The sequence below is a fragment of the Dendropsophus ebraccatus genome, chromosome 1, assembly GCF_027789765.1.
Source record: "Dendropsophus ebraccatus isolate aDenEbr1 chromosome 1, aDenEbr1.pat, whole genome shotgun sequence".
NCBI lineage: Eukaryota > Metazoa > Chordata > Amphibia > Anura > Hylidae > Dendropsophus > Dendropsophus ebraccatus.
In genome coordinates this window covers 145,589,447-145,603,186 of record NC_091454.1, presented here as the reverse complement: position 1 = coordinate 145,603,186, position 13,740 = coordinate 145,589,447, and the positions used below count along the sequence as shown (strand labels likewise).

Genomic DNA, 13,740 nt, shown 5'->3' with positions numbered 1-13,740 from the left:
GGACATGACTGAGGGGGTTAGAAGGCCACCAGGGACATGACTTGGGGGCTAACTAGACTACCAGGGACATGACTTGGGAGCTAACTAGACTACCAGGGACATGACTGGGGGGTTAACCAGGCTACCAGGGACATGACTGGGGGGCTAACTAGACCACCAGGGACATGACTGGGGGGTTAACTAGGCTACCAGGGACATGACTGGGGGGCTAACTAGACTACCAGGGACATGACTGGGGGGTTAACCAGGCTACCAGGGACATGACTGGGGGGCTAACTAGACCACCAGGGACATGACTGGGGAGTTAACTAGGCTACCAGGGACATGACTGGAGGGCTAACTAGGCTACCAGGGACATGACTGGGGGGTTAACTAGGCTACCAGGGACATGACTGAGGGGCTTAACTAGGCTACCAGGGACATGGCTGAGGGCCTAACTAGGCTACCAGGGACATAACTGAGGGGCTTAAGTAGGCTACCAGGGACATGACTGGGGGGATTAACTAGGCTACCAGGGACATCACTGGAGGGGGGGGGGTAACTAGGCTACCAGGGACATGACTGAGGGGGTTAGAAGCCCACCAGGGACATGACTGAGGGGCTTAACTAGGCCACCAGGGACATGACTGAGGAGCTAACTAGGCTACCAGGGACATGACTTGGGGGCTAACTAGACTACCAGGGACATGACTTGGGAGCTAACTAGACTACCAGGGACATGACTGGGGGGTTAACCAGGCTACCAGGGACATGACTTGGGAGCTAACTAGACTACCAGGGACATGACTGGGGGGTTAACCAGGCTACCAGGGACATGACTGGGGGGCTAACTAGACCACCAGGGACATGACTGGGGAGTTAACTAGGCTACCAGGGACATGACTGGGGGGCTAACTAGGCTACCAGGGACATGACTGGGGGGTTAACTAGGCTACCAGGGACATGACTGAGGGGCTTAACTAGGCTACCAGGGACATGACTGAGGGCCTAACTAGGCTACCAGGGACATGACTGAGGGGCTTAAGTAGGCTACCAGGGACATGACTGGGGGGATTAACTAGGCCTACCAGAGGCATCACTGGGGGGGGGGTAATTAGGCTACCAGGGACATGACTGGGGGGTTAACTCAGGCTACAGGGTATCACTAAGGATTCACATCAGGTACAAGGGGCATGACTGGGGGTTAACTACAATAGCAGGAGCATTAGGGGAACAATACTTTGCCTTGTCCCGGGTGCTGCAAACCCACGCTACCCTGCTGCGCACGGTATGCGGCCCTCGAATCATTTTGTAAATGCCCGACCGGCCCTCGACATGGAAAAGGTTCCCCACCCCTGCTATACAGGGATGGGAGGACAGGGGTGTATTACTATACGGGGGGGGGCGGACAGGGGTGTATGACTATACAGGGGGGGATAGGGGTGTATGACTATACAGGGGGGTGGACAGGGGTGCATGACTATACAGGGAGGGGATAGGGGTGTATGACTATACTGGGGGGGGAGGACAGGGGTGTATGACTATACAGGGGGGATAGGGGTGTATGACTATACAGGGGGGCATAGGGGTGTATGACTATACAGGGGGGTGGACAGGGGTGCATGACTATACAGGGAGGGGATAGGGGTGTATGACTCCTAATGTCTCCTATAACTTTAGGAGACAGTAATGTCTCCTATAACTTTTCCTGCCTGCTGCAGCCCATTCATTCCTCCTATGTTAAACTCCTGTACTGTTACTGAGGGAAGTACAGGACAGCCGCCCCCAAATGCTGCACCTCCAGCTCTGATACGCCGGCGTCCCTGCACACAGAAAAGCATGTGCAGTGTTCGCCGGCCGGGTGTGTGGGGGGGAGCCTCGGACGGGAGAGGTGGGGGGCCCTCTGACGGGACGGGACCGGTGGGGTGGGGGGCCTCAGACGGGACCGGACCGGTGGAGGGCATTGGACAGGTGAGGTGAGGAGCCGCTGACAGGGACCGGACGGGTGGGGGGTATTGGACGGGTGAGGAGCAGCAGACGGGATCGGACGGGTGAGGTGATGAGCAGCAGACGGGACCGGACGGGTGAGGAGGGCGGGCGCTTGGACGGGACTTGCGGGGCATTCTTACACTGCTGCTTCTCCACCACCTCCCGCTCTGATATTAGCACCCCACACAGGACATTAGCGCTCTCACAGGACGGGCGCAGGGAGGGGGCACTGACAGGAAGATAGAAAAACAAAAATACCGCAGATACCGTCCTGGCTAAGTTGAGGTCGGTTAACCGACGCCAGTGACGGTATCGGTATTTTTGCGGTATACCGCCCAGCCCTAGCACTGGTTCTCTTTAAATTACATGTCAGCAAACGTATAGTTGGCAAGTACAGAGGATAAATGATCCCCTGTGTTCCCTCTAGTTACTGACCAATATCAGCCACATCTTAATGGCTGCATGCAGTTTGCTCCTTCATTTTCTACAGCTTTTCTATTACTAGTATTCATTTGCATTTAGTATATTCCTGTCAGCATGTTTTTTTCCTCCATAATAATATAATGTGCCAGCTTCTGTCTTCCTGGCCGACATCCACTTCTATGTGGAGAGACAGCTCTGAAGTGTCTTGTGCTAACTACATATGATGTCCTATCATCTCTCCATGATTTTATTTTTTGCTTCTGTGTGGAGAAATAAGAAACCATAAAACATTCTGGATAACTTGTATAAAACATTCCTTATCTTCTCCAATAATAAATGCAGTGTAGCTATAGATACAGATAATAGTAAGAAGTGAGCTGATTTACCAGTCGGTTTCTCTAGCCCTCTAGCCTGTATGATATAATCTCCAATGTATTTGCTTATCATTTCTTCAATTCACCCAGATAGGATAACGTCAAAGTGGCCTCGGCTACCCCCATTTTAATGCTTTCATCTTTTTGTGACAGGTCTGTTGGTTGTTATAGCATTTAAAGCCATCCTTCATTTTTCTCATTTTACCCTCAGATCAGCTGCAGCAGAACCTACACAAAAAGATTCAGAGGCTTCGGGTTCCCAAGCTCCTGCTTCCGCCAGTCAGTCACCTGTTGCCCCTTCTTCTACCAAGGACATCCTACCATTTCCAGAGCCTCGCGTGCCGTACCCACGGTTCTCGTCACTCACAGCATTTGAGCAGGATGCCTATGTGAAGCTGATGATCAGATTCCTCAACAGAAAGGAAACCAATATCTCCTTTCTGTATATGAAGGAATACAACCATTACCAGGTAATGAAACACTGGATGGATTTTATTGTGCAACAACTAAATAGTGCAGACAGGGAGGCCATTTTGTCCACCGTGACTATTTCCATTGAGAAGTGTATTCTTTGTTTGTTTTTTTACCTTTTGTTTAGTCAGCCTGGAACAAACAACAAAGGGGCAAATAGCCTCAAAAACCTGTAGACCCATCTAGCTAAAAACTGATTTTTCATATTTTGCTTGCATGTCAGATTATACATATTCATGTGTTACATTATATTGTGCTTTCATTGTCTCTTAATTTTATTTAGTTCCTGAAGTCAAAATCAAGCACTGAAGTTCCAGAGTTTCAGAAGTTTCTTCAGAATGCAGCTCGGAGTTGTTCTGAGGACTATAGTGTGCTTTGTGCGGATGCTGAACTCTATATCCAGGTTAGTGGCCTATACACGAACTCTGAAGACTTGACTACAATTATAGTAAGTCATGGATGAATTTTCATGTCTTGCAAAGTTGCTTACTTTTCTACAGACACCATTGGAGTACTTTTGTCATGTGTTTCTTCATATTGTGATAACTGTGGATTGGAGAGTACCTACTGAGGAATGAATCATCAATCAACATTGATGGCTCTATCTGTTCTGGTAATTTTATGTAATCCTTTAATTTTTTTTCTACTTTTTTTAGGAGATGATAAAGGCATGCCAAACTTATGTCAAGAACTACACTCCGTTATATACGGTCCATGAGATCACCAGCATTTTGGGTGGGAAGTTTATTCCAGACTTAACCTTAAGGATGGAGAAATGCCTTCTTAAAATGGTAAGAAATGGAATAAATACCGTTCTTTGCCCCCTTTATACAACACTTTGTTTTTATAATTACATGATAGATATATAGTTCACTGAGCACTTTTATTTTTAGTTGTGTATAGCTTAAAGTGTCACTGTAGTGAATTTTTTTTTTGCAGAAATCAATAGTCCAGGAGATTTTAAGAAACTTTGTAATTAGGTTTGTGAGCCAAAAAATGCATTTTTATCATGAGAAAGCAGTTTGAAGCTCTCCCCCGTCTTCATTGTTCTCCTATGGAGAGAGCTAAATAAAAGACCAAAACAGGACAACAAAGAGTTAATCTACAAATACATTGCCCATTATCTCCTCTGACAGTCACCACTGACCTCTCTGAGCTCTGATTACAGTGTTCTCCCAGCTCCACATGTAGCAAATCAGCTTTACAAGATACAAGTGGTTGTGAATAATGCCTACAAGACACATCAGCATGAGTGGAGCGCAGTGTTGCAAAATTGTGCGACTTTTTATGGCAAACAATCATTCTATAGTGCGTTCACTCCTGGTTCTGTCACATGACCTGGGAGGACTCCTAATGCAAATCTAACAGGGCCATCCAGGTCTCATAGACATAGAGCAGGGAGAGGAGCACACAGCAGCGTGGTCGTCTTCTCACTCATTCTACTGATCGGTCTTCTGTCCCTAGGACTTGTCAGAACTTTTTATTAGTCACAGGTACACTTTACACTTTCATACAGTTTACTGCATTTGGGAACTCTGATCTCCTACAGCAATTGTTTTTAACTTGTAATATAGGACATTGCCTTTATTGTTCCCAGGGATCTGTGAAATTTGTAAAAATGAAATTTCCATCTGATGGTATTCCTCTGCCAACCTTGTATAAAAAGGTTTCTCAGATGATGCCTCCGGTGAAGAAGGCTGGTCATGTACATGTGGTGAGTTTGAACTATTAAACTATTCTTTTTTATTTAATTTTAAACATTTGTATTAGCATATAAACAATAAAAGAACAGAAAATCAAATAGGGTCAAAAAATTAACTTTCCAGTTGATGTTTACTTAACATAGTATCCAAGTAGATTATACATTATACATATACATTACATCCTAATCATTATCGTTCCATCAGATGTATCGCCTCTAAACACTACCATCATTGGCAGATTACTGCCAATTTTCTTTTTTATCTTACAAAATTTTTCTCTTTCATTATTTATATAATATATAGATAGGTAACCTCAACAATACCGTAGGGTCACAGGGCAAGACCCCCCCACGCATACACCAGCACTATTCTACTTTAGTGGGACTATGAAGCTAAGGCTAGGTTCACACTGCGTTTTCAGCATCCGTTTAACGGATCCGTTTTTTTTAACATCCAGAAAAATAGGGTCAGCAACGTGTTTTGGTCCGCCCAAAAAAACGGATCCGTTTTTTTTTATAATGGAAGTCAATGGAAAAACGGATGCACACAAATGAATCAGTTTTTTGCAATCCGTTTTTCATGCGTTTTTTGCAAAAAACGGATGCTGAAAACGCAGTGTGAACCTAGCCTAAGGGCCCTATTCCACGGGACGTTTGCATAATCGTTAACGATAAACAATTTCAAACGACCGATATTGCGAACAGCCTGAAATCGTTTACCCATTTACATGGAACGATAATCGTTACTTATGATCGTTCTTGCGGTCGTCTTGTCATCACTATTGCGTTCGTTGCTATTGCGAACAACCAAACGACGTGTTATTTAATGTGAACAATTTGCGAACGAGCAACGCTAAAAATAGCTCCAGGTCTTATTAAACGAACAACGATTTCTCGTTCGTCGTTTAATCGTTAACTGCCATTCAACCTAACGATTATCGTTTAGAACATAACGATAATTCGAACGATAATCATCCCGTGGAATAGGGCCCTAAGGTAATATTAGAAATAATGCTGTTTATTTGTATATTCCTTTGTTCATTATTATAAAATTGCTCAAGATAATTAAAAGATCTAAAATCTATGTTCACCAACACTAATCGGCTTAAGGATGTGGCCAAAAGCCTCTTTATATATAGCCACTTATAAACCACTGACTGAGGATGAAGGTTTAACGTCTGCACCAGTTTAGTGTTTTCTAAGAGCCTTGCCTTTTTTTGTTGACAGACTTTTTATTTATTAATTTTTTTGCACTTGCATTTTTTATGGCACCCTTCCTCTTGCCATGCAATTTATTGGGAAACAAATTTATGTCTAAACACAATTTCTTTTTCTTTTTTTGAGGTTTTGTTTTGATGGGTTTCATTCTGTGTTATAGTGGACCTGTCTGCAGCCTGTTTGTTAATATGTAAATTAGGGTGTTCCCAGGGGCAAAAGTTCAGGGTTAGCCAGTCCATCTCCTCCACCCTCTGGGCACTTGCTCCTCTTTTTATAATAGTTCAGTCTGTGGAATGGATCATTTTTGTGGGATCAGCTTTAGGATCCTATTAGACAAAGAGATTTTTTTAGTAATAAACAATCGCAAACGAGATTGTTTATCGTTAACCGGAAATCTTTCATAATATTACTCTGAATGATAGTTGTTAGTTACGATCGTTACTCCAACAGTTTACTCCATCTGATCCCATCAAGTGAGGGAACGATGTGGAATTACACTGAACGATTAGTGAACAGTGCGAAATTACAGCAAACGAATGTGTAATTACACAGAACCATAAATGATTTATCGTTGGTCGTTTTATTGGTGCTTGCATTTACACAAAACGTTTATCGTTCAAATTCAAACAATATAACAATAATTTGCACGATAGTCGTCTTGTGCAATAGGGCCCATAGTTTCTATTATTAAGTAGATGTGACTTCACTTTGTAATCAGTGAATTTGGCATTGTTTTTTACTTTTACGGTGGTCTCCAGGCATAATAAATACCACCATATTTAATTGTTCTGGCAATACCATACCAATACCATGTTGGCAATACCAATTATGTTTAAAGGGGTAGTGCAGCGCTAAGCAATTATTCACAAAATAACACACATTACAAAGTTATACAACTTTGTAATGTATGTGAAAGGCCCCCTTTCCCGTGTCCCCCCCCCCCCTTTGCTAAACCCGGAAGTGTGATGCACCAAACTCAGCTGATTTGTGTCGATCCCCGGCCGCCATCTTGTGACAATGATGTAATCTTTGTCACAATTCGAACCGCTGCAGCCGTCTCTCATGCCGGCTTACCTCTGCCGCGTCATCAGCTGCTCAGCCACGATTGGCTGAGCATAACTAAGCTCAGCCAATCGTGGCTGAGCAGCTGATGACGCGGCAGAGGGGGGCCGGCATGAGGGACGCGTCATCAGCTGCTCAGCCACGATTGGCTGAGCTTAGTTATGCTCAGCCAATCGCGGCTGAACAGCTGATGACGCGGCAGGGGGGGCCGGCATGAAGGAGGGCTGGTGCGGTCCGGGTTGACACGAATCAGGTATGTATAGTGCACTACACTTCCGGGGGTGGGGGGGGACATGGGGAAGGGGGCCATTCACTAACATAACATACATCACAAAGTTTTATAACTTTGTAATGTGTGTTATTTAGTGAATAATTTTCTAATTCCGCACTACCCCTTTAATTTTATAATGACAGGAAATGTGCGGAGCAGGAGTGGTGTGCTAGTGCTCTGGACAGTTCCTTTAATAGTATGGGAAACACATTTGTTTGCTTGCTGATCTGAAGCTTGTCTCTTTCCTCTCAACAGAGTGTGAGCTCAGATCCGAACATTTCCAAACTGGCCCCAAAGTATTGTCCACAGGTTGTGCTTACTTCTCAAGCCTTGTTTACCCTCCTTAATAACCATGCTCCTGGTTACATTGAACAATGGGAGATTCCTCTGTGTGTGAAGACTATCAATACTATAGGTAAGATATATTGGACTGCTTAGAGTAAAGATTGAGAGGTAAGCCTTAAACCGATCAGATATAATGTTAAAATCCAGTGTTGCATTGCTCCCCCTCATGGCACCAGATCAGCTCTCACCTTTCATTACCAGATTTCTGAATGTGCCCTGTGGTATCTGGCCTCAAAATGTTAGCAGCAGATCCTTTAAATTCTGTCATTTACAATGTAGGCATTCATAGATCTGACTTGTTTTTCCTGCACATCCCACAGAAACTTGATAAGATTGAAATCTAGGAAACTTAAAAGCCATATCAGCAGCTTGAACACTTTATAGTTTTCTAGAAACTATTTCTGAATAATTTTAGCAGTGTAGCAGGGCACATTATCCTGCCATGAGGGAATACAGCAGCCATAAAGCTGAACATGGTTTGCAAGTTCTGTATGTTTAGGTGGTACTAGGCTCAGCTCCTCTGCTCCATACACCCCTAAGGACACCATGACTTAATAATGCATCACATGTTGTTAAGGGGTATTCTGACAAATGTTTCCAGCTCTGGCCCCATAAACCATAAATAGAATGGCGGCCACACAAGCGTAATCTGCTCCATTAGGGCTCCCAGCGGTTGGACCTCCAACCAATCTGCTTGTTATCCCCCTATCCTATGTGAGCCAGTCTCAAGTTCCTCCACAGCCATGCCTTTATGGGCCTTGCTATGTGACCTGGTGCACATTTGTGCTGGAACAGAAATAGACTAAACCCAAACTGTTCCGACAAAATTAGGAAGCTTACAATTGTCCAAAATTCAGCATGCTGAACCATTAAGATTGGCACAATGCAGTTTGGCAGGTGACCTTCCCCTGGCCATTCACCAAATCCAGACACGGCCATCATACTACCAGATAGAAAAGTGTGATTTCTCTTTTTACAAAACACGTTTCCACTGCTCCAGCTCCAGAGTCTTTGTTCTTTACAAACTTCATACAGTGTTGGCCCATATATTTCAGAAAGTAATGTCACAAATTGACTTGTTACAGCAGTGGTATCCTATTATAGTGCCATGCTGTAGGCCATTAAGCACTTTAAACAACCCTTTCTTTTACATATGTATGTAAAGGCAGACAGGTAGATGCTTGATTTAATACTTCTGTGTCAATGGGACTGAATGAAATTCAGTGATTAGGAGGTGGAGCCCAATTATTTTGTCCATGTAGTGTATATGCTTGTTAGAGTATGGCAGGATGTTTTTATGTATGTTAGAAGTATAAAAATTATTCCAAAATCAGAAACACAAGATTTAATTCTGGTTACCCCCCCCCACCACACCCCAGCCAGAAGTTGGATTGCCCTTCACAAGCTTTCAAGTCTTGTTTGTCTTTGCCAGTTCTTGTGCATATATTTAGAGGGGGGAAAAGTCCAATATGATGTTAGATCGGCCCAATTGATGTAACTTCTCTGCTTTGTCTCTTACCAGATGGTAAACAGTGTAAAGTAGTGTACATGGACTCCCCTTTTCCCAAGAAAGAGTTGAGCACAAGAGAGAAAAGCCAAATGTTTCACAAGGTTGTATTAGACAATTTCATGACAAAAAACTCTGTTATTCCTTTGAAAAATACTATTCTGGACAAAGACAATCCGGATTCCCATGTGAGTACATTTTTGATTCCATGTAGAGCAATGAACAGTATTTACATCTTGTATAAAAGACTCGTACATTTCTATTTTCCACCACTAACTTCTTATAATGACATGATGGGTAAGTACTATTTTGCAGTAAATAGTGCACACAGAACCTGATGCTTTCAGGATTCATGCTAATCTTGCACCTAACAAATCCATTAAAAAGATATCATAATAGCAGGCGGGTGATGGATGCCAAAGTATGGTATTCATCTCATGCATTTTGGGGATATCTCAGGATGCTGCAGCAATGCCACTGTTCAAGGACATGGTCACTGAAGCTTTCCAAGGCTAAAATGTGTGGACCTCTTTCCACTCCTCCTGAGATTTCTCCATAGCAGGTTACTGTTGACATCCTGCTAACCCACATGTTGTGTTAGTACCACTGCTCTGCAGGGAGCAAGTAGACTTTAACGAGGTACCTGTCCATATAATTGTAGCCTGCAGTGTAAAGGTAAATGCAGTGTACAGAGCCTGCAGGGTGGCTCGACCTTGTGGTGCCTCTTCAAAGTAATTTCATGCTCTGTGGGCTAGACTTGTGTTGAGGGGACCACACAGCCAGTACTATAGGTAGTAGTGTCTCTAGGGCACACCCAGGTGGCTTTGTTTCTCCGATAAGACACTGGTTCCAGTCCCTGCTGACTCCCAATGTCTCATAGAGTTGCATAAAGATGGAGAATTCCAATCACACTGGAGAGCAGCAGGGACTGTAACTGGCATCTTATGCATGAAGCCCCCCCTGGTAAGAGAGGGGGGCCGGGTGGCTGTTTAGTCTCTCCTTGGCAATGCCAAGGTGTTGTTTTGAACAGTGTTAGCTCCTCCATATGCTACAGTACAAGGTATTACATTTATTTTTCTCTTCAGCATTTTAATAAAAACTTAAGCTAGAAGTCTGTTTATGAGAGAATTACCATAATTTTCTGCCAGCACCTAACCTTGTATAAAGTGCAGTGTAACTAAAGTAGTATCTCTCCAATCTGACTCTCCTTGGATTTCCTTTTTGATACATAATTTTATTACAAAGTTGATGTTTCATCAATTTTAATAATGATTAAAGTTGTTGTTGCATTTAAAGAATTAGGAAAACAGGGAAGTACAAACACAGTGTGATAAGCAGCCAAGGCTCCTGCTCTCCATGGGAGTAGCAGTAGGTCTTGTGTCATCTATTTCACAGACCATATACTTGCTGCTAGCTGCAGGTAAGGTGTAAATGAGCTTTTAAATGGAGATCTTAGGGTCCTATTAGACAAAGCAATTTTTTGTTTTCGCCGATTAATGATAAACAGTGTGCTCCACTGCCTAAAAGCTCTGCATAGGAAACCTCTGGCTCTGTGAGTATTGCATATGGCTGCCTTTAGTGAATGTGTCTATTCAACTAAGGCAAACTCTTTGCATGGAGTAAACCCAGTGAAGCTGAGAGTTGTAGGTGTCTGCTTTAGTCTATTAAACACAAAGGGATTGTCTATGTAAGGGAACACATTAATCTGTTGTTGTCAGGATACAGTGGCTGGAAGGGGGCTTGTTCAGCAGCAGAGAGGGAATATTTCTGGGAAAAGCTTCTTTCACAAATACTACAGTAATGCATAGAATACATGTGTAGTAAGTGGTTAAGCCCCATCTCTGAAGCAGGCAATAGAAGCACGTTTACTATGAATATTCAGGCTCTCCTTCATAGAAGAATTATGCATTGTAGGTTGTGTTCATGTAGTATTTTGGTCAGTATTTGTTCAGTAACTTTAGCTGAAACCAGGAGTGAAACACACAGAAAAATGCTGGCCAAAATCCTACATTTGAACTCAGCCGTCTTTTTATTATACTTTTCCATTCTTTGGATTGATCCTGGTTTTGGCATTCCATTTTGCAACTTATGCTGTATATACTTAGTGCAACTCGCAATACATATACAGTGATTTTATGGTTCAGCTTTTGACACCAGGTGTAAGTTGCAATGGATTGGATTGAATTACCTCATGTTAAATGCCTTAGATGTTGTGATCAGTGGTGACAGCAGCATCCAAGTGGTTAGACAGAGGGAACAATTTGCTTACCTCCACCAGCATCAAGCAGCAAAAAAATAAAAATGGGATTAACATAAAAGAAAATGCAGCTAAAAAAAAAAGACACTACTATAGGTGTATGTGGTTTTGTTTAGTGATGCCTGTTTCTGTGTCTACCCACTCTACCTACATGGGTGTCTTCAGTAATGAGTGATGTACTTTATAAGTAGACATATTAAATGTTTCTAAGTAGTTTTAAGACCTCTCATAGAAGTTACATGATGTTTGGATCATATACAAATTGCTTGCCAATGGCGTTCTCTCTAGAAAGCAAGAATCTATTAAAGCTAGAGCTAATTGCTTATATTGAACCATGTTTTATCGCATAACATTATCTCATTGTGCTTGTCATTGTTGTTGCTTTATAATTCACTAAGTTCTTCAGCATGGAGCTTTCATCATTTTAGATAGCTGCTCTATCTTTTTTTTTTTCCAAGTACATTTATTTTTTTCATTATTTTTTCCGTGCAGGTTGAACAACGTACTGCAAATAGGAGTTTGCCACATGAGGATAAAGAAATGAGTTTTGCAGTTGATGTGACCAAGCTGGAAACTTTTGGATCCATGGATACAGATGCAAACCCAACTACACCTTTATCTGAGTCCAATTCACCAGAGTCTGCACAATCCTCCCTTAAAAATTCTCTGATAGACAGACTGAAGATGGAAAAACAGATCATCAACAATGCAAGCTCAGCTAAGATTGGTAATAGAAGACCCGCATTGCTAGAATCTGTTTATCGTCAGGTTGTGTTATCTTGGTATTCACAGCTCTATACCCTTTTAACAGGCCATACACATAAATGTGACTGACAACTACCGCTCCCAGTCCCCCCAAACACTTATACTCAGGTCAACTACTGTGCATATATGCAAAATGCAAAGGGAGGAGAAAGCCGCAGTTAAAATCCAACATATCTGATCCTTCTTTCCTCACACATCTGACATCATGTGAGAGTCATGAGGCTCTTATACACATTAAGGCCATTTTCACATGGCGCGTTAGACCGGCCAGTCTCTAAAAAGATCATCCCGGCCGGTATTTTATGGCCGTAAAGTTCTGATGCGGGCGCATCAGCGCGCACCCGCATCAGAACTTCCCACTGCACAGTATGGAACAAGCGGACGCAGCCGCTCGCTTCATATTGTGCACTGACATGGTTTTCTACAGTCGCTATTCAATGATTAGCGCCTGCAGAAAACTGACATGTCAGTTCTTTGCGGCGCCGCTTGGGATCCCGGCCAGATTGTATATCGGCTCCAGCCGGGATCCCATAGAAAAACATGCAGGGTGTCTTGGCGTACAAAGAACGTCCGTTGCCGATTTCAACAACGGCCGTACTTTTTATGCTGTGTGAACATAGCCTAAACACAATGCATAATGCATAAAAGGGTATTCTTAACTTATCTAATTAAACTTGTGGGACTTGTCATGTTGAATATTTTTGCCTATACATTTACAGTGGTACCTTGGTTTAAGAGTAACTTGGTTTAAGAGCGTTTTGGTTTAAGAGCTCACAGTTTTTCAAAATTGTGACTTGGTTTAAGAGCATTGCTTTGGTTTAAGAGCTCCCTGTACTGGGTTGGAGCGCGAGTGGAGGAGGGGCATGGTCTGCATAGCGGGGTCTACAGCTCTGTACTCTGACCCAGGAAGTCTAACCTCACCTTCCAAATCATGGTAGATCCACTTCAGGCTGGGGCTTACATCAGGGGACAGGACTGTGGAGGTAATTTCTCCATAGCTGTAACCCTTCTCTCCCCGGACAGAGAGTGCTGCTATACAGTGCCCACATCTGCTCTGCTCATTCCTTCATGCTCCCTGCAGTCTCCGTCCGCCCTTGTGTTTCCCATCCTCTCTATTACTGTACAGTAATTTATAATATCACATATTCAGCTGTTTCTGAATGTTTGTTTCATCTGTTTTACATGTTATTCAGAATAATAAATCATTATTTTTGGGGTGTGGAACCAATTGTCTGCATATCAGTGATTTCTTATGGGAAAATTTGCTTTGGTTTAAGAGTGGATTTGGATTACAAGCACGGCCCCGGAACGAATTATGCTCGTAATCCAAGGCACCACTGTATTTAGTAATCTTGTCGCCTCCTCCTGATATGCTGC

At 43.1% G+C, this 13,740-nt stretch overlaps 1 protein-coding gene across 1 annotated transcript in view; it reads left to right on the top strand.

Moving 5' to 3' along the window:
* The window catches only part of ICE2 (interactor of little elongation complex ELL subunit 2), a 64,890-nt gene that overhangs the window by 18,025 nt on the left and 33,125 nt on the right, over positions 1-13,740 (top strand). Inside the window, exons 3-9 of the mRNA XM_069956428.1 lie at positions 2,977-3,235; positions 3,520-3,639; positions 3,893-4,027; positions 4,834-4,950; positions 7,745-7,904; positions 9,357-9,529; positions 12,091-12,325. Of these exons, the coding sequence (XP_069812529.1) occupies positions 2,977-3,235; positions 3,520-3,639; positions 3,893-4,027; positions 4,834-4,950; positions 7,745-7,904; positions 9,357-9,529; positions 12,091-12,325 (1,199 nt within the window). The remainder of the gene's footprint in view (positions 1-2,976; positions 3,236-3,519; positions 3,640-3,892; positions 4,028-4,833; positions 4,951-7,744; positions 7,905-9,356; positions 9,530-12,090; positions 12,326-13,740) is intronic.